The following is a 23,715-nucleotide window of genomic DNA, read 5'->3' as shown; positions in this document are numbered from 1 at the left end:
GAGCTTTGAACTTCATAGCCAGGTGTATCCAATCATGAGAAAAGGTATTTAAGGTGGCCAATTGCAAGTTGTTCTCCTATTTGAATCTCCTCTGAAGAGTGGCATCATGGGCTCAACAAAACAACCTGCAAATGACCTAAAAACAAAGATTGTTCAACATAGTTGTTCAGGGGAAGGATACAAAAAGTTGTCTCAGAGATTTAACCTGTCAGTTTCCACTGTGAGGAACATAGTAAGGAAATGGAAGACCACAGGGACAGTTCTTGTTAAGCCCAGAAGTGGCAGGCCAAGAAAAATATCAGAAAGGCAGAGAAGAAGAATGGTGAGAACAGTCAAGGACAATCCACAGACCACCTCCAAAGAGCTGCAGCATCATCTTGCTGCAGATGGTGTCACTGTGCATCATTCAACAATACAGCGCACTTTGCACAAGGAGAAGTAATCAATAAAACGATAAGGGTGCCCATACTTTTGCAACGGTCAATTTTTGGTTTAATGCATATTGCACATTTTCTGTTAGAACAACAAACCTCATTTCAATACTGAAATATTACTGTGTCCATCATTTATTAGATATATCAAACTGAAATGGCTGTTGCAAACACCCAAATATTTAGAACTAAAAATGATTAAGATTAATAGGGGTGCCCAAACTTTTTCATATGACTGTATGAATTATATTTTGTGTTTTCTTAAAAATGCCACTAAATACCTATTCAGGCAGACACAGAACCTGTAAATATGTGTGTGGCTTGACATGATTCCCAGCCTGAACAACTCCTGGTGCAAACAAAACAATCTCTCTCTGAACACAGAGAAGAATAAGAAGATTGTTGTGGACTTCTGGAGAACTCACACACAGCACACTCCTCTGTCCATCAACGGATATGCTGTGGAGAGTGAACAGCACCAAGTTTCTGGATGTGCACGTCACAGGGGACCTCTCCTGGAGCACCAACTCAGCATCATTGGCCAGGAAAGCCTGGAGCTCCCATCCCTATCATGAGCACCTTCTACAGAGGAGATCCCTCCCACCCACTACACAGCTTCTTTAGCCTGCTGCCAACAGGGAGGAGACTGCAGGGTCTCGGGGCTAGGACCAGCAGACTGTGAGACAGCTCCATCTGGCTGTAAGGATGCTGAACTCTCTCCCTGCTCTACCCCATTCCAGTCCTGCCCCCAGCACAGACTCACTCAGCATCCTGACCCCACCCCCCCACCAACACAGTACTGGAACACTGTACTAAAACACACAGTACTGAAACTTTTAAAACGGACATGCACTACACACCCCATACCTGCACTACTGCTTATACTCGCACTGTCATACACAGTTTAATTCCCTATAAAAACTATGAACTATAAGAACTTTACGCACTCATACACTTTACCAGCCTTAAGCTATTCTTCTGTCTCATGTATGTCTATTTGTGTATTGTAAATATAGTGTCTACCATTCTTTTATGTTTATAATCTATTTTCTGTACTTGCTGTAATTTTTGGGAAGGAGAGTAACGTGATTTCAATTCTCTGTATTTCCTGTACATATGCAGTATTGACAATAAAACTACTTGGACTCTTTATGTTTGGCGCTGGTTAATAGCCTTTGGCAATGTTGGGTTAGAATAGCTTATTTATTTAGGTATTGCTTTTTCATCGTTTGGAAAGTTCACTGACCCTAAATCTACATACACAGGTGAATCCAATTATGAGAAGGAATTAAGGTGGCCAATTGCAAGTTTTTCTCCTCTTTGCAACATGGGAGCCTCAAAAAAAATATTGTTCAACATCAAGGTTTAGGTGAAGGAAACAAAAAAATATCAGAGATTTCAGCTGTCAGTTTCCACTGTCAGGAACTTGGTGAGGAAATGGAAGAGCCACAAAAAATCTCAGATAATCAGAGGAGAAGGATAGTGGGAACAGTCATAGTCAACCCACAGAGCAGCTCCAAACACCTACAACATCATCTTGCTGCAGATGGAGTCACTGTGCATGGTTTTACTATTCAGCGCACTTTGCACAAGGAGAGGCTGTATGGGAGAGTAATGCAGAAGAAGCCTTTTCTAAACACACGCCACAAACAGAGTCGCTTGAGGTTCATTCTGGAATCTGGATGGAAAGATTTATCTGCATATTTTTTTTTTTTTCGATGACAAGCCGGAATGAAAACAAGCAGAAATAAAATAAGAGTAACAAAGATACTTTTTAAAATGTAAGGAGTAAAAAGTTCAGTAACACTTTATAATACTGTTTAACAGTTAATAGATAACTATGCAGTAACTATTTAACAGTCCTGCATTAACACCTAACTAACTACCAGAGAGTACTGAGTAATTACTCAGTAGGTACTGAACTAATGATTGTAGTAGTTCACTATTAACTCAACATTAATTACTGGGACTTACATATCTCCTGGAGAACTACTTACTCACCACTGACACCATTTGTCTTAGTAATAACCTTACTTATCTTAGTATCCTCAGTATCTTCCAAATATTAGATATTAAATATCCAAACATTAACTACTAAAGCGTGTAGCAGTCTGCTTAACCCCCATTTTTAGAGGAGAAAACATCACTATGTATTACTGGTGTTTATTCTACAACGGTTCTCCTCTTCAGTAATTCTGGAGATGTGGTCAGTAGAAGTGATGGCTCACATACTAACATGAGTTACTGTAGGTCGTGTTCCACATTCTAATCTTGTTTAAATATTGAATATTTTTTAGATAAAGGTCTAGATGTCACTGTTTTCTTCATAGATATTTAATAAGGTGTTCCTGCCTTATTTTTCAGGAGTTAACAACAGCACACAATAACTCATATATTATACGAATAACTGAGGAGGTACTGTGTTCTTCTTTAGGAGTTACTGCCGATCATGTCACAGTATTATAAAGTGAGAAACATGTTAACTAAGTACTAATAACTAAGTAGTTACTGCAGATCAAAACACAGTAATATAAAGTGAAATATGTTAATAATAATAAGACATCAGAGCAGTCATGCAGTTAATTTGTTTTGCTTGCAATCACATTTGCCAGTGTTATAATAACAGTGTTAGTAGATCAACACTGTGAATGTTGTGTTAACACTGGCAAATACACTGTGTAGTGTTTTTAATCCTAAGGTAGTCCTGTAGTGAACTGTTGGTGTCACTTGCTTTATTCAAAGATGTCTTTAATATTACCCTTGATCGAATAATATTGATTTAAATCCATAGTTCCCCAGGTGGCATGTAAGGGTTTTCAGCTGAGTAATTAATGTTGATTTAAGCAGTGATTAATTAATATTATATACTATGAAGAAGACATAATTAGTGAGTAGTTTTAATAGTGAAATAGTATAATCATTAGTTCAGTACCTACTGAGTAATTACTCAGTACTCTCTGGTAGTTAATAGATGAGATTTAGATGTTAATGCACAACAATTAATTAGTTACTGCTAATTCCTGCTTAGTCACCTATTAACTATGAAACCGAACTTAACTATGTTACCGAAAGTTCAGATAATTGTGTGATAATGTAAGGAGTAGCAGTAAAAAGTTGGCTAAACTATAATTACTCCAGTAAAGTAGAGATAACCAATATTTCTACTTAAGTAAGGAAACAAAATATTTGTACTTCATTACTTGAAACATCTGGTGGCATTTGACTTTGCATTGGACCTGAGTATTACTTAGGTGGTTAAACTCTCTACAGGAAATAAACACAGTAAACACGTCCAATAAGACAAAGATCTGTGTGGAGAACAGAGGAATACTCATACATTTTTAATGCTGCTCGTATACAGCTGTTTCACTGAGACAGTGTGGTGCTGACGCTGTGTTTATGTAAGCTGACCTGTGATTGAATCTCCATGGCACTAGAACATGGAGAAAAGGGCTGTATTATTTATGGTCCTCATGCATTCTGATTATATAAAGCTGCCTGTGGAGAGAACCTGTTCGTAATGCACTCAGGCATACATTATGACAGTGCGTCTAAGTCACCTGAACACTCTTTCTCTCCTTTTAACCCCTTTTCTCCATCTCTCCTCTTTCTGCGCATCTCACTTGCTCTGTGTCAGGGCATGGTCAAACTTGTAGTCAGTTTACTTCATGCTGCTGTTCATTCATTTTTCACTGTTTTACACAGTATGATTGTCTTCATGTGCTGTGCTTACATCATTTATAATACATTGATATGCCCTCTATTTTACAAATGCACAGAAGTGATGCAACATTATGTTGTAGGCTGAATTAATAATTACGTTAGCTGCTGTTTCTATCCCTGCCCATTTAGCCTACAGAAGGTGTAGCTCCACCTATATGCTCTACAGCAGTTTAGCCCCACCTACCCCACCTAGTGTACAGCGTACGTGCTTTAAAACCACTGCACGTTTAAAATATCTTAAAAGGTTTTACAGTTCTGTACTATGGAACTGTAAATACGCCAACAAACCCTTGAATGCTTAAATGGCTGTATTCCTAGTTAAATATATATGTTCTCTATATTTGGAAGCGTTTTAAAATGGTTGTATACAAGGAAGAACACTAGTGTGACATCAGGTTTAAGATTCTTTAGACTATAAAGTCTTTGAAAAAATGGTTCTATATAATGCTGAGAATAACAATAAAAGTAATCTCTGTGGAATATAGAGCCATTAATATGACTTCAGATTAGAGATGCACAAAATATCATTGGAGCATCTTTATTGCAATGTGAGCATGTGCAGTAGTCACACGAAAATAAAATGTATTGCTTTTTCGCTGCAATTTTCTTAATATCTTTGACATAACTACCAGAAGCAGATTATATCAAATCTTGAATACACATTAATAATGTTGGGTTGCTGGCTTCTGGTGAAATCTGGTGGTTTTTAAAAATATCTATTTTATGCAATATGCATAAGGAAAAGTGGATCTTTTGTTTAAACAGGCTGTGAACCTGCAGGAGGAATAAGAATCTAAAAACAACTCTAAAAGCACTGTTACATCACACACACGCACACACACACACACACACACGGTGAAGTTAGGAAGAGTGAAACAGCAGGACACTTGCTAGATGTTCAGTTTCAGTGACCTTAATCTCCAAAATTTTCTGCTGCTGGGCCCTAGAGGGGGTGAGGGTGTGCTTATTGAGATCATGTTGGCTGGAGCTCTTCTTCCTGATGCAGCTCTGCTCCGGCTATGAGCGATAAGAAGCTTCAGGTAAAGCAGCCAGGTGTTCATCCAGCGATGCTGTGGATCGGTGTGTCACTCGGCTCCCCTGGATCAGTGGTCAGTCAGCAGCCCTGCTGAGAGAAGCCGGTGCCTTTAAGGAGAGTCTAGCCACCTCTGGAGTGAAGAGCCAGTTTTAAATGGTGCTTAGGCTGGTGGGCTGCAGGTCTTCACAAGAATTTGTATCTCCAAACTGGGATCTATGAGCGCCAAGGCTGCAAAGACGAAGGAAGATAAAGATGCAAGCAAAGGTAAGATCTTACAAAGCCCATGTAATGACTGACTCCGGAGGTGGAGAAAGCTGGTGCCTTTTGTTCTCTCGACGTGTTTCAGCACTTTATTCGAGAAAATAGATCTAGTTATTTTATGTTAGGGGCGTTTTGTTATGTTATGTTTTTCTAATAAATGCTATTTGTGTATTTGTAGCTGCTGGTATAAATAAGTAACGTTAAGGTAATAGCTGGAATATCAATTCGTGGCGTATTATTGCTTAATCAGCTTAGAGACATCAGGTTTTAGGTTTGTGTTTTGATTTCAATTATTTTGCTTAAAGGTCTTAAAACCACATCGCGCCGATTTTAAACAATGTAAATATTTTATAAGTGTGTGGTCACTTTAAAATGTTTTTAGGCGTGCGGGCTACTACGATTCTAGAGTGTTACTTTTACACCCGTTTTCCGACAAAACCTGCATCCTAGCTACTATGACTGCATTTATTGTGCTCGGATTGGATAAACCGTTCACATTCGCATAATTTATCCAATCCTATCGCGGCAGTCCCTGCTACCAGCCAATAACAGAGCAGGAGGTGGCACTTGAGCCGGAGAACGGGCGGGAAAATAAACAAGCGCATCCAGGAGTGGCGAGATTTAGCCACATAGCTTTTACTTAATTCAAACGCGAAATTTTAACATTTACTGTCAAATAACGTTGGGCTAAATCGACGCCAGGGATTCATTTTAGCGCATGTTGAAAAGTTCAGGGCAGTTTGTGGGAGAGAAAATAAGATTTATTTCTCTTTTCTCCAGGGTAAACAAAGCTAAGCTAACAGTTTAGCACCTGTTGCCATGGAGACAAAGAGGTTGGCAAGGCTGTCTCCTAAAGTAAATGTGTTTCTGTAAAAAAACGGAAGATGAATGTTGCCACCAGCGCCTGAGTACCTGTTTAAAGATTATATATATGATTAATTACACATAAAACACAACAAAAGAGCTGTGTTAAAGTGTATGTGTGTGTGTGTGTGTTTCTTCTGCAGCTACAGTGAGCAGTACAGCTCTGTTCCCATTAGGATTAGCAGGCCTGTAAATGTCCGTGGATTAAGCTTGATTAATCTGTTACTTGCAAAACTCATTAAAGTGTATTACATCACTGAAAGGTGGTAATAAGTGTAGGCAGATTGAGGGAAGGATTTTTAAACAAAAAACTTTTTAATTACTTTGCTGAGTTCCACGTGCCTTTCTCAGACCCAGCGGGGAACTGAAGGCCCTGCCCGGCTTATCCCCTGGAGGCTCTGGACTTTACCTAATTAACTTGCTGCAGTTTTTCAATCTGAAGAGCACCTACTGGTGTGGTAATACAAACACAGTACTGTTTGTTTTAACAGAATTTTCACTGTATTTTTAAAACTCTTTGCATAATGAATCGTAAGGTTTGGTGTGAAAGCGCAGATTAACTGTAAATAAATTTACAAACTTGAACTTGAGGTTTATGGTTTATGCTCAGAGCACAAACAAAGCAATTTTACTATGTTTCTGTTTAAAATGACCAGGAATCCTACATGTGCCGAATGTCTTATGGAATGCTGATGATTATGCCTCTCACAAAATAAAATAATATTAAAAAACTTACAATCTATTTTTTCCCAAATGTAAATGTTACAAATAATATTACTATTTTAGGTCATAATACATTATTATACATTTTCACTTTACTTTTAAAGAGCAATTAATTTGTAATTATTTTCACACCAAACCCACTCTGATGTCTTTCACATAATAGTTGTTTATTTATGCAGAAAAGTAAGGTGGAGTTCCCCCCTTACACTGGAGACAGTGTACAGCTTTAATAATAAAAAAAAATCTTTGTTTAAGCAGCTTATATTTAAATTTAATGCTGATTTAAACAACATTGAGATAATTTCAGAATGAGATGTATTACTGATATCTGTATTGTTTGCAAGCCATTGTTGAATTAATGGTGTGCTTAATTTGCTCTATTTCGACTGAAAATTGATATTGACATTGTACTCGCAATAAAACCTATTGTGTAAAACAAGTTTATTATGTTTAATGATTGCTATTGCACTTGCACCATTTGGCCAGTAGATGTCGATACAGTCTGTATAATATAAAATGACACTGTTTACTAACATTTATTGTACTTAAATTTAAATGAACTTTAATTTATATGAAAGTACATTTTATGAGCTGGATCTTAATCTCTGACCTGTGTAGTACAAAAGTAAAAAAAAAATGTCACATTTTAATCTCATCTTAAGTTGGATGTCACAGCTTTTCCTGTTTCTAGCTGAGACACTAAAGTCCCATAAATGTCCAATATTAAAAAAAACTCTTTAAAAGACCTGTTCAGTGTGTGTCTACCTATATGTATGTGGTGCCTTTTGCTCAGTTGCTAACAGTTCCCCTTATTCCCAAACGCAACGCTGCCTGTTGAAGTTTTCACCGTTCTGGAGGGAAAGGACTACATTCTGTTGCGGGACGATTCAGCCGAGTGTGTTTGTTTAGAGCGGAAAGATCAATCCCTGTTTCACACAAAGTGCCTCGAGTTCTTTTGCTGCCCGTTCTGGAAGCTCTTCATTCTAAAGCAAAAGAAGAATCCAGAAGGTTTGTTTGAGACTCACAGAGCCACCTGCTGGATAAATAGTACAGCACCTGCTTGATGCCCAAGTGTAGTCTACACTGTTAGTGTCCTTCAGCATTTCAGATGAACACATTCGAGTGGGGTTTAGTGTGAAACTGGTTGATTGTAAAAGAAACGTATTGACATTTTTGTTCTTACAGTAGTGGTGAATGGAACCAGGATTCTCCCTGACTATAATAGAATTAAAGCCATTTTATGTGCTATTTAAACACACCAGTGAAACTACAGCTTCTCACAAAAGTGAGTACAGTCCTCACATTTTTGTAAATATATTTACAAAATATATTATATTTTCATGGTACAACACTGAAGATGTGACACTTTGATACAATATAAAATAGACAGTGTGCAGCAAGTAAAACAGTGAAACTTTGATGCGTCCTCAAAGTAATTTCACATCCATTAATGTCTAAATCGCTGGCAACTAAAGTGAGTACACCTGTAAATTAAAATGGCTTTTCCAATAAAACCACCCCAAAAAAACCTCCAAGACAACCACTGCCATCCTCAAATGGAAAGTGGAGAAGTTCAAGGTCTCAAACATCCACCAGCTCCATGATGCCAGCATGAGAAAAGAGGGTTGAGTGAAAAAGGATTCCAGTAGCAACTTGTGAAGCTATAGTGAACTTGCGCAAGTAAGTTAAGGCAGTGCTGGAAAACAAAAGTGACCGCACAAAACATTGACACATTGGTCACAATTCAAGCTTTTGTTTTTTTAGGAGTGTACTCACATTTGTTGCCAGCGGTTTAGGCATTATTGGTTGTGTGTTGAGTTCTCAGCAAATGTACACTGTTCTAAAAGCTAGGCACTGACTACTTCATATTCAATCAATCAACCTATTTAAACTACATTGTGGGTGGCCCTTATTTACAATGCAGCCGAGCAATTACATAGAGAAGGGATCAACAAAAAAATGTAGATAGAATAAAGTAAGTAATAAAAATAAAAAAAACTGCATTTTAATATGGTATAAGAATTATTTTAAAAAAAGGATAATTTGTAAAATATTAAGATATAAACAAATAAGGTAAAAATAACAATTTAAGAGTAGGAAGCATAAAATCATAGGTACAAAAAAGAGTAATAGAACTAATAAAAATTCAACTACAGATGAATAAATAAAAAACTAAACACATAAAAGAGTAAAATGTAAATAAGCAATACCTAAAAATAATAAAAGAAAAGAAAGAAACTAAAAAGAAATGTGAAAAAAAACCAAACCAACATTTAAAAACCAAAAAGTTAACCAAAAAAAAAAAAAAAAGCAATACCTAAAAATAATAAAAGAAAAGAAAGAAACTAAAAAGAAATGTGAAAAAAACAAACCAACATTTAAAAACTAAAAAGTTAACAAAAAAAATAACTAAAGAAACCTAAAACATACCAAAGATCATAAAAAAAAACAAAACTAAAACTAAAATCAGCTAAAACAGTGGCAGGCTGTCTGAAGGTGGCTAGAGACTAGAAGTTTAAAATGATTTAGTGACACCAGTGAGCTGAGAGCTTTAGAGTTTCCTTTAGTAAATTCCAGCTCGCTGGTGCACTGTGGCTAAAAGCAGATTTTGCCAGTTCAGTTAAAACTCTTGGTACCTGAAGGGTGATCCAGTCACTGCAGCGAGTCTGGTAGATTGTGTTATTGTGTTTTTAAGTTTTAGTGTGATGTACGGTGGCATATGGTGAGAAAGTGCTTTAAAAACTAAAATAAACCAATGTGTTTCCCGATGCACAGCAAGAGAAGACCGTCCAACTTTTTCATAGAGTGAACAGTGATGTGTACTTTATTGTATCATAGCATCATATTTTCAGTGTTGTCCCATGAAAAAAAATTGAAATATTAAAAAAATGTGAGTGGTGTAATCACTTTTGTAAAATAGTGTACATGTGTTTTCCGAGTTTATAAAATATTTATAATGGTGATATAATGGTAATCCTGATACTAATTTAACAACCTGCATGTTTCCCTCCACCATTTTAATGATTTTAAAAATGGTTTGAGATCCATTTTTGGTATAAAAAAATCAATGATGACTAAATGTAATAATGGAGGTTCAGATCCATTCCATTTACCACCACCATGACCAATTCTGACAGAGTTTCTCTAGAATGTGGTGTTTCACACTAAACCCCATTTAAACAACTTTGTTCACATTTAGGTGCCTTTTAAGCCAGTGTAAACACATAGCAGTTAACACAATTCACATCCAGAATACATTTGAAAGGCTAATGTTTCACAGTTAGCCAAATCAACAAGTTTCTTTAAGCTGGTATCTTCTGGATGTAGACTAAATAGTACAGTCATGTGATCACACGGGTAATGCACTTTGAGTTTGTTGTTATTTAAGGTGTTTATAATAACGTAAATAACACTAAAAATTACACTATCATAGAACCCTAACTTTATCATAAACTATTATTCATAGTGTGGTAAGCTTCACATATACTTTTAAAATCAGAGTTTAGTTTCATTTTAGATAGAACCATGACAAAGAATACTTTAAAAGGTCAATGGTTAGGTCTATTGCAGACATTTGCAGATGACAAAACAACACCAAAGTTTCAGTACTAAATGAACCCTTATAGAGAAGCCTTTTTATGAACTTGTGACCCTTTTGTGTTATTGTTCTATAAAGAACCTAAATGAGAGGAGTTAGTACTGATATGTGGCTACACTGGTCTTAATACACACTCAGACAGCTCTTTCTGTTCCCAAATGATGACACACACTGAACACACGCATGCTCAGCACTGTAATCTCCTCAACCTACCTGGATCTCAGAAAGCTTCTCACCTCACCTTGATTCCCCAAAACCACTGGAAGAATCTTATCAGTTTGTTCTTCAGTGTTTGTATTAAAATGTTGGGTTTAAATGTTAAAAATGCAATGTTCTGATTCAGCTCCTGCCCAACTGGGATGTTAGAACTGATTACTGATTTTAGAACTCTCAGTGACGTATGTGCTCACAGGTACCATCTGCACTGTAAAAATAAAAAAGTTAAGAAAACTCTAAATATTAAGGCAACTTACTGCACTACCTTTTTGAGTTTTGAGACCAACTCAGTCTTTTAAGTTTTGAAAAAAAAAAAAAAAAAAAAAACAGTTGTGCCAACCAGAAATCTTTAGCCCAGATCATATGTATTAAAAAAAATCTTATCAACTTAAAAATTTAATTTGTTTCTTTTGTTGGCCTGATTTAAATTCTACAAAATGTGTATTGCAAGTTTTGCTGACCATCCTTTAGGACCAACTAAAAAAATAAGTTACACCAATAAAATGTTTTACATGAATCAAAATAATTTAGTAGGTGCAACACTATACTTTTGTTAATTTAACATAGCAACTGGGTAATTGGAATTTATGACCATCACATATCCACCTTATTATCAGTTATGTAAAACTATTGCAATTAATGCAAATGTAACCAGACTGACTTGGCAACACAGAATATAGTAACCTGCTCTTATGAGCTTCAACACTGAGGCCAGGCAGATACTATTATATAACAGATATGCAAATTCCAAGAGAAGGCAGCTTGTGGAGAATGCTTACACACTGATGGTGAGTGAGAGGTGTAAGGACACGCCCAATATGCAAATAGTGTGATTAACATTGCTCCATAGACCCCAATCAAATAAAGGGTCAAACTGAGCATGTGCAGAGTAGTTGGCATGGCCTCAACTAGGGTTCAACTACAATTACTCAATTTTGTCAACACAGATTATTTATTTGGACCAACTTTTAAAAAGAAACTTAATAACGTAAGTTTGGGTGATTAGTTTGCTATATTTTAGGGTGCAATTCAATATTTCTCATTCAGCTGACTTAAAAATCACATTAAGCAGAACAATTTTAAGTTTTGTTTTTTACAGTGTGGGTCACTCAACAAAAATAAAGGCAGCAGGATGAGGGGTTTGCAGGCGTACTGTGCACAATTATAGGAAACTGAAATTATGATACGAGTATGAGATACAGTACAAATTCAGCACTCCAGTAGTAGTGCACTATATATTGACCTTGTTCTTCCTAATGATCTTGTCATAAAAAAATAAGAGAAAAACAGTCAGTTTGAGCCTTAATCAAACACTTATTACACACTAAATGACCATTATTACATCCTTGTTGCACATTATTACACATTATTAGACCCATATTACAGTTCCTTTAATTGATAAAGTGATAATACCGCTCTAGAGGGACTAGATCATTTTATGTAATAGAGGACAGTATGTAGATGGTAGATGAGCCTGTGATCTAGTTGTTCTCACACCATGGCTTTCATCAGAAATGAGGGGGCACAATTACCACTGCCATGACGGCTCAGACAACTGCGCACTATCACCATCAAGTACACCATCATGCGATTTATTGTCTTGAAATTCTTGTGCGTTTGCAATATTAGACAGTCAGACAATCACTGTTGGCAATCACCACATCATCACACCCCTTTTAATACCATTCAAGTCAAGAGGCTTCTACAAGTACATGCACACAGTGGAGCAAAATGATATTCCTGCAGGACCATGGTGCAACATGGAACAAACATTACAATATAGAGAACATAAAGTGCAAGTTTGCAACAAACTATAATGAATACAGCCGTCATTAGACAATTTAACAGACAGCACAATCTGAATGTGCACTGTGAGGAAAAGTCACAGAGATAATATGTAACATGCAGTGATGTATAGGGTCATACATGATCACAGCAGTTACTGAGGTAGAGAATATACAGTGTGTTTGTGTGTGTGTGCGTGCGTGGGTGTGTGTGTGTATGTGTGTGTGTGTGTGTGTGAGTCTAATTACCTGGTGGTTGAAGCTGTTGCAGAACGGTATTGGATGTTTAAATGCTTAAGTCATCTCCAGTAAAATATCAACAAATAACTGTAAGCCAGTGGAGCTCCTGATGAGTGTCTTTTACCCATTTTTTTAAGACAGGTTTAATGCAACTGTTAAGAGTATAAAAGGGTGAATAAGATTTTAATATGCAACCTAATGGACAATAAAATGTGCAATTTATGTTCTGAGTATGGCAACTAAGAGGAGAGTCTTTACTCGCGTTCTCTTGCTCACTTGCGCTCTCTCTCTCTGTCTCTCACTCTCTCTCTGATATATATGTATATTGTAAAAAGACAACAATGAAGCGAGAGTGTGTGTGGATGGTGGTGGGTCACTCACTGTCCCGGCGTGTGTGAGGATCCCTCTCTGCTTCTTATCTCGGACAATTAGGAGATATGTAGCCATGGTGTATTGACGTTTTAGGGTCAGATAGCAGTTAAATTTGGTTTGGGAAAGAGTTTGAGATGTCTAATGTTTCAGGTAAGTATTTTTGTGATGTTTAATAATTTGGTTGACTCTGATTGGTGTTTGGGAAGCAGTGGGTTGAGGGTGTTCAGGTGTCAGGGTGTTAGCCAGTTTCTGGACCAGCTGACACAGGGGACTCTTCTCAGGGTTAGCTCTTGGGATTGGAGTGGCCTGAAACTGCAGGCTTGTTTTGGGAATTTCAGTGTTCTTTTTTCTATGTTGATTATTAATGTGAATCAGCCTAATCAGCCCTCTGTCTCTCTCTCTTTCTCTCTCTCTCTCTCTCTCTCTCTCTCTCTCTCTCTCTCTCTCTCTCTCAGATATTGTAATACAGCTCAAAATTATCTAGTCTGCCAGACCTAAACCACACTACACTATTATTACTCTGCCCTAAAAATAATACTCGGAAATTCAAGCATAAAATATATCATGATTTTAATTCATTTTTAAGGGACTGACACCACTAATATAATTAAATTTTTACAATCGAATAGTGATATTTCTTAAAAAGAACTCAAACACTGAAAGTCTTCTATTAATATGCTTAGGAAAAATATTTGTAGTTTAAGCAGTTAAAGTAATGCTGTTTATTCCAACAAGATCCAAAAGATGGAGAGAACCCTGGTTTTAAGTATTTATTAAAAGAGGTCAAGCCCCGTTACAACATTCCATCCCAAACCCAAAGCAAAACATGGTTATAATGAAGATTCATTGTTTTTATGAAGTAAATAAAGGTGAGGCGATACAGAATGCCCAGCCTCTTCATTTTTTTATATTTGTAAATCAAATAAAATGAAATTATATTTATATTAGTGATGTAAATGACTTACATAATAAACTTTATCACAAAATTATTTAGTGATTAATCATGAGTCAATATAAAAAATAATTGAGAGCGTTAATGGATGAACTGAAAGCTAAAGTGGGGTGAACAAGTGTTTGCCCCTTTTGTTTTTGCATTTTTGTGATACAAACTTTAATATTAGACCAACATAATCTATAAATATGAAAAAGCTATCTTTAAATGATGATTTCATTTATTAAGGATAAATAATATGCAAACCAATTTAGCCCTTTGTAAAAAAGTGTTTGCCCTTCTAAAAAAAGTGTTAATAATCACAACTGTGAATAATGACAACATGAAGCAGGACAAAATATCTCAATAAAGCAACACATTATGCAGTGAAGAAATTCAAAAACAGATGAGAAAACAAAGTTGTCAATGTACATTACCAGGCTCTGTAAAATGAGTGAATTACAGGAGAAGGTTGTGGCCAAACTTGATAATGTTAAAAATCTGTGTAAAAAAAGATTAACACACTTAACACAGCTGCTTCTACACAGCATTAGTTTGCCATGTTTCCTCTCCCATCTGCTTGATCCACTCATGTTTAACATGGTTCACAAAGGACAATCTTTGTTCAAAGTTAAAAGGTTTTTAAACAAATTAACATATTTAAATATAATTAAAATATCCCATTGTGTGGATCTTATACTAATTCTTTTTTCAGTTTTTTTTAAGTTATTCATTATTAAAATAAGATTAATCACATTGTGATATTTTTTGATCGGTTGATTCTTCAGCCAGTATGTTCCTTTATGAATAAGTTTGTTACAGAGATTAAATTTAATCATCTGATCCTGTTCACTGCCCATTCCCGCAGTCCTTTTTCCACACTCCCTGTTGCCAGGTATGAAACACAATAGCAGGCAAACACAGCAGGCTGCAGCTGCAGAACAGGACCTCATATGTTTATTTATAAAGGTTCACTTGTTCTCAACTTGGCAACACATCTGAGCTCCATGTTTGGGAAAGAGGCAGCATGGCAGACAATTCTCCCAGTGTTTTAAAACTAAACTGCTCTAGCCATTTTACTCGCTTACTGTGATTTAGAACATATTGTTTCTTTCGTCTTTCAAAACTTGCAGTTATGCCAGATATGTAAATGATTACAGTCATGGTCGAAAAAGACTCTCAGAACCTACTTTTGGTGAGAGATAGACATGCTAGACATGTCTCTATGACACATTCAAGATATTTGGACTGAGAGAAGCAGAATGCTCATTTTGACTAATTGCTAACTATCAAGGCCTCCTCTTAGGTACTGATATTTACTATAGATGAATAAAATATATACGTTAAAAAAAGGAAAAATTGGACATTTTAAAAATATCATATATCAAATTTATGATATTTTTAAAATGTCTTTTTTTTACGTATATATTTTAATCATCTGTAGTAAATGTCAGTTTTTATTTATATATATATATATATATATATATATATATATATTTATATTTTATATTATATTAAATATAATCTCATTAAAAAACTAATTTAAAACAATCACACGCTTTCTGTGTGCAGAATAATAAAAGGTTCAGTTAGTTTCAGTTTCAAATCATGAAAACAGCTCACCAAACCTCAACCTATCCTTTATATTTGACAATATTTGATTAACTTACAGGTCCTTTACTTATTTTTATTTAACTAAACTGAGTTTTATATTGTTTGTAGCCTCGTGCTGAATTCAGCTCCGCGCTGCGAAAGAGAGAGAGAGAGAGCGAGAGAAAGAGAGAGAGAGAGAGAAAGAGAGAGAGAGAGAGAGAGAGAGAGCAGCGCAGCACTTGATTGATTTCTCTTGATTAATCATCAGTACATTTGTTGGCTTTAGTGAGTTTAATAATATGAGTTTTACTACACTTGTCCGACCTTATTTATTAAATCTTTTTTTTTTTTTTTAGAAGACAGGTTATTCTGTGCGCAATGCCGTGCGCGCTGCGCCAAGCTTCTCTTTGGTCCCTGCAACATTTTAGAGCACTGGAAGAGAATTAATGAATTATTATATTTAATATTTTAATACATTTGCCCTGGTGATAAGAAACGAATTCTAACTATAGCTTTATATTTCTGTGTATTTCAAATGTTTTAAGTTTTATTTAATTGATGGGCAGCACCACACGCCGACATTGTGCTTTATTTTTCAGATATAAAAGTGAATTTCAGTTAAATAATAGCAAAGATAAATAAAATTAATTTATGTTCAGTCAAGTTTTTTTCTCTTTTAATTTTCCATTTCAAAAACTCCAGCATTTGAGTGAGAATAAGCATCTGTTGAAATTCTTAAACAGCAGAATGCCTGTGTCTGCTATATTAAGTTACAGTTATTAAGTCTGTGTACTGAACATAAATATAAATCCTTATAACTGACAGAAATAAATATAACTAATAATAATTTATAGTTACTGTGCAGATTTTTAAGTATATTTTATTTTTATAGTTGACTGCTGAAGGCTGTGGGTAAGGTGTATTGTGGTAAGGATGTGATGGTATGGGGTATTTTGGAGGGCAGGGCGCAGGGTGGTGTGATTCAGTTTTGGGTGCGCCAGTGACAGTTGAATTTAGACGTCCTTTCGGAAGATCAATCGCGCAACGCGTTTTTCCGCCGCCAAGATAGAAACACCCCAGAAATTTACCTGAACACACGTCATTTCCAGGCGTAAAAATAGAATGTTGACAGGGTGTACAATGGCAACGCGGCACGCTACACGCCTTGCGCAGGGTGTACGATAGGGCCCGAAGTCTGTCAATCCTGAAGCATTCTGAAAAGAAGATGAACATTAATTAAAGACTGTTCTACAGTTCGTTTTATGGAATGTTAAAGCAAGTATTAACACAGAAAGGTTCTGGATGTCTGAAAGCTAAGGTGCTTTTGTACACTAGTAGAAGCCATGTGGAGTAAGAAATCAGCTTTATTTGAATGTTTACTGCACTTGCACATTTTACAAGAGGATTTGACCTAGACATAGCTCTTCAACACAATCTTCAATCAGCTCCACACACATTAAAAGAGAACTCCAGTGTAAAATTGACTTTGGGTGTAGTAAAACATGATAAAAAGTACTTAACTTTGTTAAATAGATTCACCGCTCTCCTACAGGTTTCTGAGATACAGTAATTTTGTGCTTTTTGCACATCACTCTGTACAACGGCTGTATCAGGGTATGTTTTCCCCTAATAAATCACTTTTTACTCCCTTATCCAGGCTCAAAGTAGCTCCACACCTCATTGGTACAATCCGGAGAGCTCTGACATTTACATTGAGGCATTAATAACTTTAAAAGCTCACAACAAGAAGCTAATTAAAAACCACTGTTTACATCCCATAGTGCAGGTAAATCTCTGGGCACTGCCATCATTGTACTGATATATATATATATATATATATATATATATATATATATATATATATATATATATATATATATATATATATATATATACATACATAGACTGTGGGATGTAAACAGTGTTTTAATAAGCTTCTTGAGCAGTTTTAAAGTTAATAATATATTGTTTTAAATGCCAGAGCGTTCCAGATTCTACTAAGCAGGTGTAGAGCTACTTTGAGCCTGAATTAGTGTACAAAGCAATTTATTGATGCAAAAAAAAAATCCCCCGATACGGCTATTGTACAGAGTGCTGGGCAAAAAACACAAAATGACTGGATCTCAGGAACCTGTAGGAGAGCCCTGGTGGGCTGTTTAACAAAGGTAAGTACTTTTTATCTTGTTTAACTACACCCAAAGTCAATTTTACACCAGAGTTGTACTTTAAGGCAGACCCAGAGCATGCAGCATTACTTACATGTGCAGCTGCATTATAAAAAAAACTACAAAAAAAAACCAGGAAGTAGATGCAGAGGAATTGAAATAAAGGTAAAGGTTAAACGTGAACAGGTTAAGATGAAGGCACAGATCTGCTGCCAGACTGGAAATATTTTAAGAGGATACTTCTGATGATATGAGTGATAATCGTCATTTACACTGAAATGATAAAGAGCTAGACAAATTCCTGACTCCTGCTTCCTTAGAGTGATGTTTCATGTTCTCTGAAGATCCACTTGCCTATGGATCATACTTGGATTCTACTTAGAGCAGTATATATAGTTGCCATGTATGTGAACTCTTTGGGATTACTTGGATTTCTGCATAAATTGGTTATTAAATGTGTTCTGATCTTCATCTAAGTCAAAACTGTAGACAAACACAGTCTGCTTAAACTAATACCGCACAAAAAATATATGTTTGCATGGTTTTTTGATCACAACATGTAAACATTCAGAGTGGGGAAAAAGTATGTGAACCCCTTGGCTAATGACTTTTCTATAAGCTAATTAGAGCCAGGATGTGATGAGATTGGATGTGTTGGTTAAAGCTGCCCTGCCCTATAAAAACACACACCAGTTTGAGTTAGCTGTTTTTAAGAAGCATTGCTTGATGTAAAATATCGCACAAAAGAGCTCTCAGAAGACCTACATTCAATAATTGTTGACTTGCATGAAGCTGGAAAGGGTTACAAAAGTGTCTCTAAAAGCCTTGATGTTAATGTGCTCACAGTAAGACAGACATGACTGTGCAAACACAGAAGAAGAATCTTTTCTGTCGTTGTCTATATGGACCTCTTGGATTTATGTCACTATCTGTACTGCCAGTGAATTTGCTTCTGAGAGACCTCTCTAAAACCAACATAGGGTGGTATGGGGAAATCACAGAGAAGCACTTAAAACGATAGACAAGATGGACCGTTTACCTGCAAAAACTTTCCAGGAGTCAAGACATGTTTTAAGCCTGTAAATTGCATAATCGGATGCCAGCAGGAACTGTTACAGGAAAGTGACCTACCTTTTGTTATCCAATGGTCATGGCCAGAAGTCCTGTTTATTTGTAATGGAAATAATAGCACAACTGAAACAGATAACTGTACCCAGAATGAAACTTACAGCTGCAACTGTGGCAGTAAAATGTTAAGGCAGGAACTGGACATGCAGATGGAGGAGTCATTGTTTTGGACGGACAACATGACTGTCTTGAGATATATCGGAAATTATAAAGCTTAAAGTGGACATGAAACACTTCGAGTATTTAGTATAATTCACAAGATGTATTTTCACTCTAACAAATCTAATAAGTTTAACAGCTGTCAGTGAAACTGAATTAAAATAATAAGCAATCTAAATGTCATTTTCTTAAGTAAGCGCAGCGGCATCTTGTCCCAGAGCTGAAAGTGACGTCACGAGGTTGGTTCTCGGACGCACTAACTAACATAAATTATTAGTCTACAGTAACTTAGTTCCTCAATAGATAATAAAAGACAAAGCAAAAATCGTTGCAAAGGGGGGGGGGGGGGACTTTTGTATTGCCCCTGGGTGTAGTAATACTGGGTGTAGTTTTTCGGCAGTGGCTAGCGGTGCTGAAGCGTGAGAATCCTCCGGTTAGCTGCAATGCTAGGAGTTAGTAGCGAGCACTTTCTAGACGAGGACTATGTGGAGGAGAGGGTTTTTGAGTCAGGAGCATTAGTGCCGGACAAATAAGCTGAAGTCCGAAGATTTTTTCCTCCATTTTTATTCTTCCTCTGACCAGCTGGGATGTACAGACCGTCCGACTGGAGGTACTGTAACAGCAGCAGCTGTGAGCCGCAAGAAACGAGCCAAACGACGTGCCCACCCAGCAGAGCAGCGAGAGGTACTGAAAGACTAGATAAGCTGACAGTTAAAAGATAACATAGCTAGCGTTAGCTACGTATCTAGCTATCTTACCATTGCTAGCCAACGCTAGCTAACGCTAACTAGATGAAGCTAGCTACCCAGCAAGCCTTCTACTTCCAAACTGAAGGGTTTATCAACCAAACAGCGCCTTGGTGTTTCAATATCTACTTAAATCATGTACGTTTCATTCAGTCTTAATAAACTCTGAATTTTACATTCTAAATACCTAAATGTATATAAACAAGCTAGTTAACGGGATGGCAGTACCTGCTGTGGACGCGCTGCAGGGTTTCTGCACGGCTCCACGTAGAGAATAGACACCCCCAAAACATCTCTCTCAGAAAAGCATCTGAAAATTTCTGCTCAGGTTTCTGCAGTAAAGATCTCTGAGCAAATGCTTCACATTAGCCTAGTTCAGCTTCGTCTTCATCCATAATCTCCACAAACAATAAGCTCTTTTTCTTAACCGTGACCGCTAGCTATGTACCTGGACTCTTCAACCAACCAACCTTGTGACATCACCAGTGCTGCAAGGGCAAAATGGCGGTGCAAACGTAACAAACATAAATATGTTATCATTTAGTGTGTAAACATTTTATATAAAAAATTCCCCCCAAATAAATTCCATTATATTTAATCTCTTAGAAAACTTGTACAAACTGAAATGTTTCATGTCCACTTTAATATAAGATATTTGTAGCAAACCGAGTGTCATAGATAAGAGAGGAGGCCCCAAGCATCACAGTGGAGGTTTGTGAATTTATCAGAGAATCCTGCAGATCATGTCTTTAGAGGTCTGATGGCAGAAAGTCTTATGAGATGTGAGAATTGGATTGAAGGACCTTCAATCTTGCCATCTAAGACCATACAAAAAGTGGCCTTTTAAGGCAGACCAATCAAGTTCATTGTTAGAAGAAGATCCAGAGATTAAAGGACATGCTGTATCTTGTTTCAGACAGAGCAAAAGAAGACAAAGATGCTTTTGGCAAGCTCACTGCATATTATTCTGATGGGCATTACTTAAAGTAGGCAGTAGCATGGTTCACAGGAATCTTGCTGAACTTGAGTCACAAAAGAGCAGAGCTACAATAGACCATCAGTGCATCAGATGGCAAACAGGATAGTGCTAGAGTTTAGGAAATGAAGAAATACAAAAAAGCCTAAAAGACTTCTCAATTGGCATGGAGGATATAACAAATGCTGAACATGACTTGATTCACTACAGTCAATAGCTGAAATATGTAGAAGAGGTCAAGAGCAGTCATATATACAGGCCGGAATCTATTCCGGAAGTTGGAGGAAGATTGTGCATGGCAGCGATGCCATTGCAGGCTAAATATCCTGCTGTCCTGCACAAAGTCCTTAAGATTTTCACTCTTATTCTTCAACAGAGTTACCATCAGGTTGGACACTGTGGACAGAATCATGTTCTGGCAGAGCTCTGGCAAAAGTTATGGCAAGCTCTGGCAAGATGTTATCTGATTGCTACACCTGTCGCAGATTGTATGCAAGGACTGGTGAGCAAAAGATGGCAGATTTTCCCATGGAGAATCTGACACTAGACAACCTATCCTTAACATATATCCTTAACTACTTTGGACCTTTCAAGTCTTTTGATCATAATTATTTACTTGTTGGGGAACCTAAAATTCCACGAAATTTGTCGGATTCCAAAGGCAATGTTTAGAGTGTTGAAGCGCAGACAAAGAGCAGCATCCTGGATAGACCTGTAACAAAGTTATGCTTGTAGCAGGAAGTAGTTTAAATTGACATAAAGGACTTTTAGAATGATTATTCACATTTAAAGTTGAACGTTTTAAATACATGTTTATTGTTTGATTAAGGAAGTGATTAGATCTATTTGATTTAGTAATTATGTAGTCCTCATGCCTACACAATTAGGGCCCGGGCATGTTAGAGCCATTATGGATATGTCAATTATACCTTAAACTTTGCAATGTTTTTTGTTTGCTTGAATATTTGAAAAGTCTGACTGTAGCTTTTTTAGTAACGTAAATTAAAGAACATTTATTTTATTTTGTAATCTGAACATTTTGGTTTAGTAAACAGTAAAAACTTTAAGAAGGCTTGCGTTATTGACTTAAGCTCAAAGAACTGGTCAAGGAATAAGTGAAGGAACTGGTCATAAATTGAATTAAGGAGAAACTGCACCTAAAATAAAATAATATTTTATAATAATAATCACGTAAAAGGATCAGGACCATAGAGCATTGGAATATTTCTGTAAGTTTAATGTAAAATGGTCAGTGTTGCACGCACACACACACACGCACACGTGCACGCACCCTTATTTGGTAGTGCCTCTGCTCTGGCAGGAAAGAAAGCAGGACTAATTGAATTCTCTCTCTGGGAAAGTCAGTTCTGGTTCCTTATTATGTCAATTTACCATAAAAGCTCTGAGAGATGGTGTTTGGAAGTGACATCAGCTGCTGCTATGACTACTGCTAAACAGCCAGATGACTTGCACATACTTCTCTAGGGCTTGTGTTCAGTGTGAACCTTTCATTTGCTGCCTTTAAGATTTTGACTTTTAATTTGCAGCAATTTAGCTCCAACCATGTATCCTACAAAATTTAGCCTACAGCAGTTTAGCTGAACCCTTTCAGAAGCTTAGCTCTACACATTTAGCATTCAGCAGTTTAGCTCTACCCATTCAGCATTTAGCAGTTTAGCCCCACCCATTCAGCAGTTTAGCTCCACCCCTTCAGAAGCTTAGCTCTACCTATTCAGCAATCAGCAGATTATCTCTACCCATTCAGTATTCAGTAGTTTTTTTCTACCCATTCAGCATCAAGCAATTTTACTCTACCCATTCAGCATTCAGCAGTTTAAGTCTACCCATTCAGCATTCAGCAGTTTAACTCTACACATTCAGCAGTTTGGTCCCACCCATTCAGCATTCAGCAGTTTAACTCTACACATTCAGCATTAATCAGTTTTACTCTACCCATTCAGCATTCAGCAGTTTAACTCTACACATTCAGCAGTTTGGTCCCACCCATTCAGCATTCAGCAGTTTAACTCTACACATTCAGCATTAATCAGTTTTACTCTACCCATTCAGCATTCAGCAGTTTAGCTCTACCCTTTCAGCAGTTTAACTCTACCCATTCAGCAGTTAAACTCTACACATTCAGCATTAAACAGTTTTACTCTATCCATTCAGCATTCAGCAGTTTAACTCTACCCTTTTAGCAGTTTTACTCTACCCATTCAGCAGTTTAACTCTACCCTTTTAGCAGTTTAACTCTACCCATTCAGCAGTTTAGCTCTACCATTTCAGCAGTTTAACTCTACCCATTCAGCAGTTTAACTCTACCCATTCAGCAGTTAAACTCTACCCATTCAGCAGTTTAACTCTACCCATTCAGCATTCAGCAGTTTAACTCTACCCATTCAGCAGTTTAACTCTACCCATTCAGCATTCAGCAGTTTAGCTCTACCCATTCAGCAGTTTAGCTCTACCCATTCAGCAGTTTAACTCTACCCATTCAGCATTCACCAGTTTAGCTCTACCCATTCAGCAGTTTAACTCTACCCATTCAGCAGTTTAACTCTACCCATTCAGCAGTTTAGCTCTACCCATTCAGCAGTTTAACTCTACCCATTCAGCAGTTTAGCTCTACCCATTCAGCAGTTTAGCTCTACCCATTCAGCAGTTTAACTCTACCCATTCAGCATTCAGCAGTTTAGCTCTACCCTTTCAGCAGTTTATCTCTTCCAATTCAGCAGTTTAACTCTACCCATTCAGCATTAAGCAGTT

At 36.8% G+C, this 23,715-nt stretch overlaps 2 protein-coding genes across 3 annotated transcripts in view; one reads left to right on the top strand and one right to left on the bottom strand.

Moving 5' to 3' along the window:
- si:ch73-52f15.5 (uncharacterized protein LOC100150557 homolog) overlaps window positions 1-23,715 on the bottom strand; it is a 200,036-nt gene that overhangs the window by 108,135 nt on the left and 68,186 nt on the right. The window lies entirely within an intron of this gene.
- Window positions 4,977-23,715, top strand: part of fgf13b (fibroblast growth factor 13b) — a 61,131-nt gene continuing 42,392 nt past the window's right edge. The window contains exon 1 of one of the 2 annotated variants that reach the window (XM_049469038.1): window positions 4,977-5,454. In XM_049469038.1, the coding sequence (XP_049324995.1) occupies window positions 5,406-5,454 (49 nt within the window). In that variant the 5' untranslated portion in view covers window positions 4,977-5,405. The remainder of the gene's footprint in view (window positions 5,455-23,715) is intronic. The other variant, XM_022681081.2, reaches the window with a different exon arrangement.

The sequence above is a fragment of the Astyanax mexicanus genome, chromosome 20 (genome assembly GCF_023375975.1).
Source record: "Astyanax mexicanus isolate ESR-SI-001 chromosome 20, AstMex3_surface, whole genome shotgun sequence".
Lineage (NCBI taxonomy): Eukaryota > Metazoa > Chordata > Actinopteri > Characiformes > Acestrorhamphidae > Astyanax > Astyanax mexicanus.
This window is presented reverse-complemented; position numbering and strand designations above follow the sequence as displayed.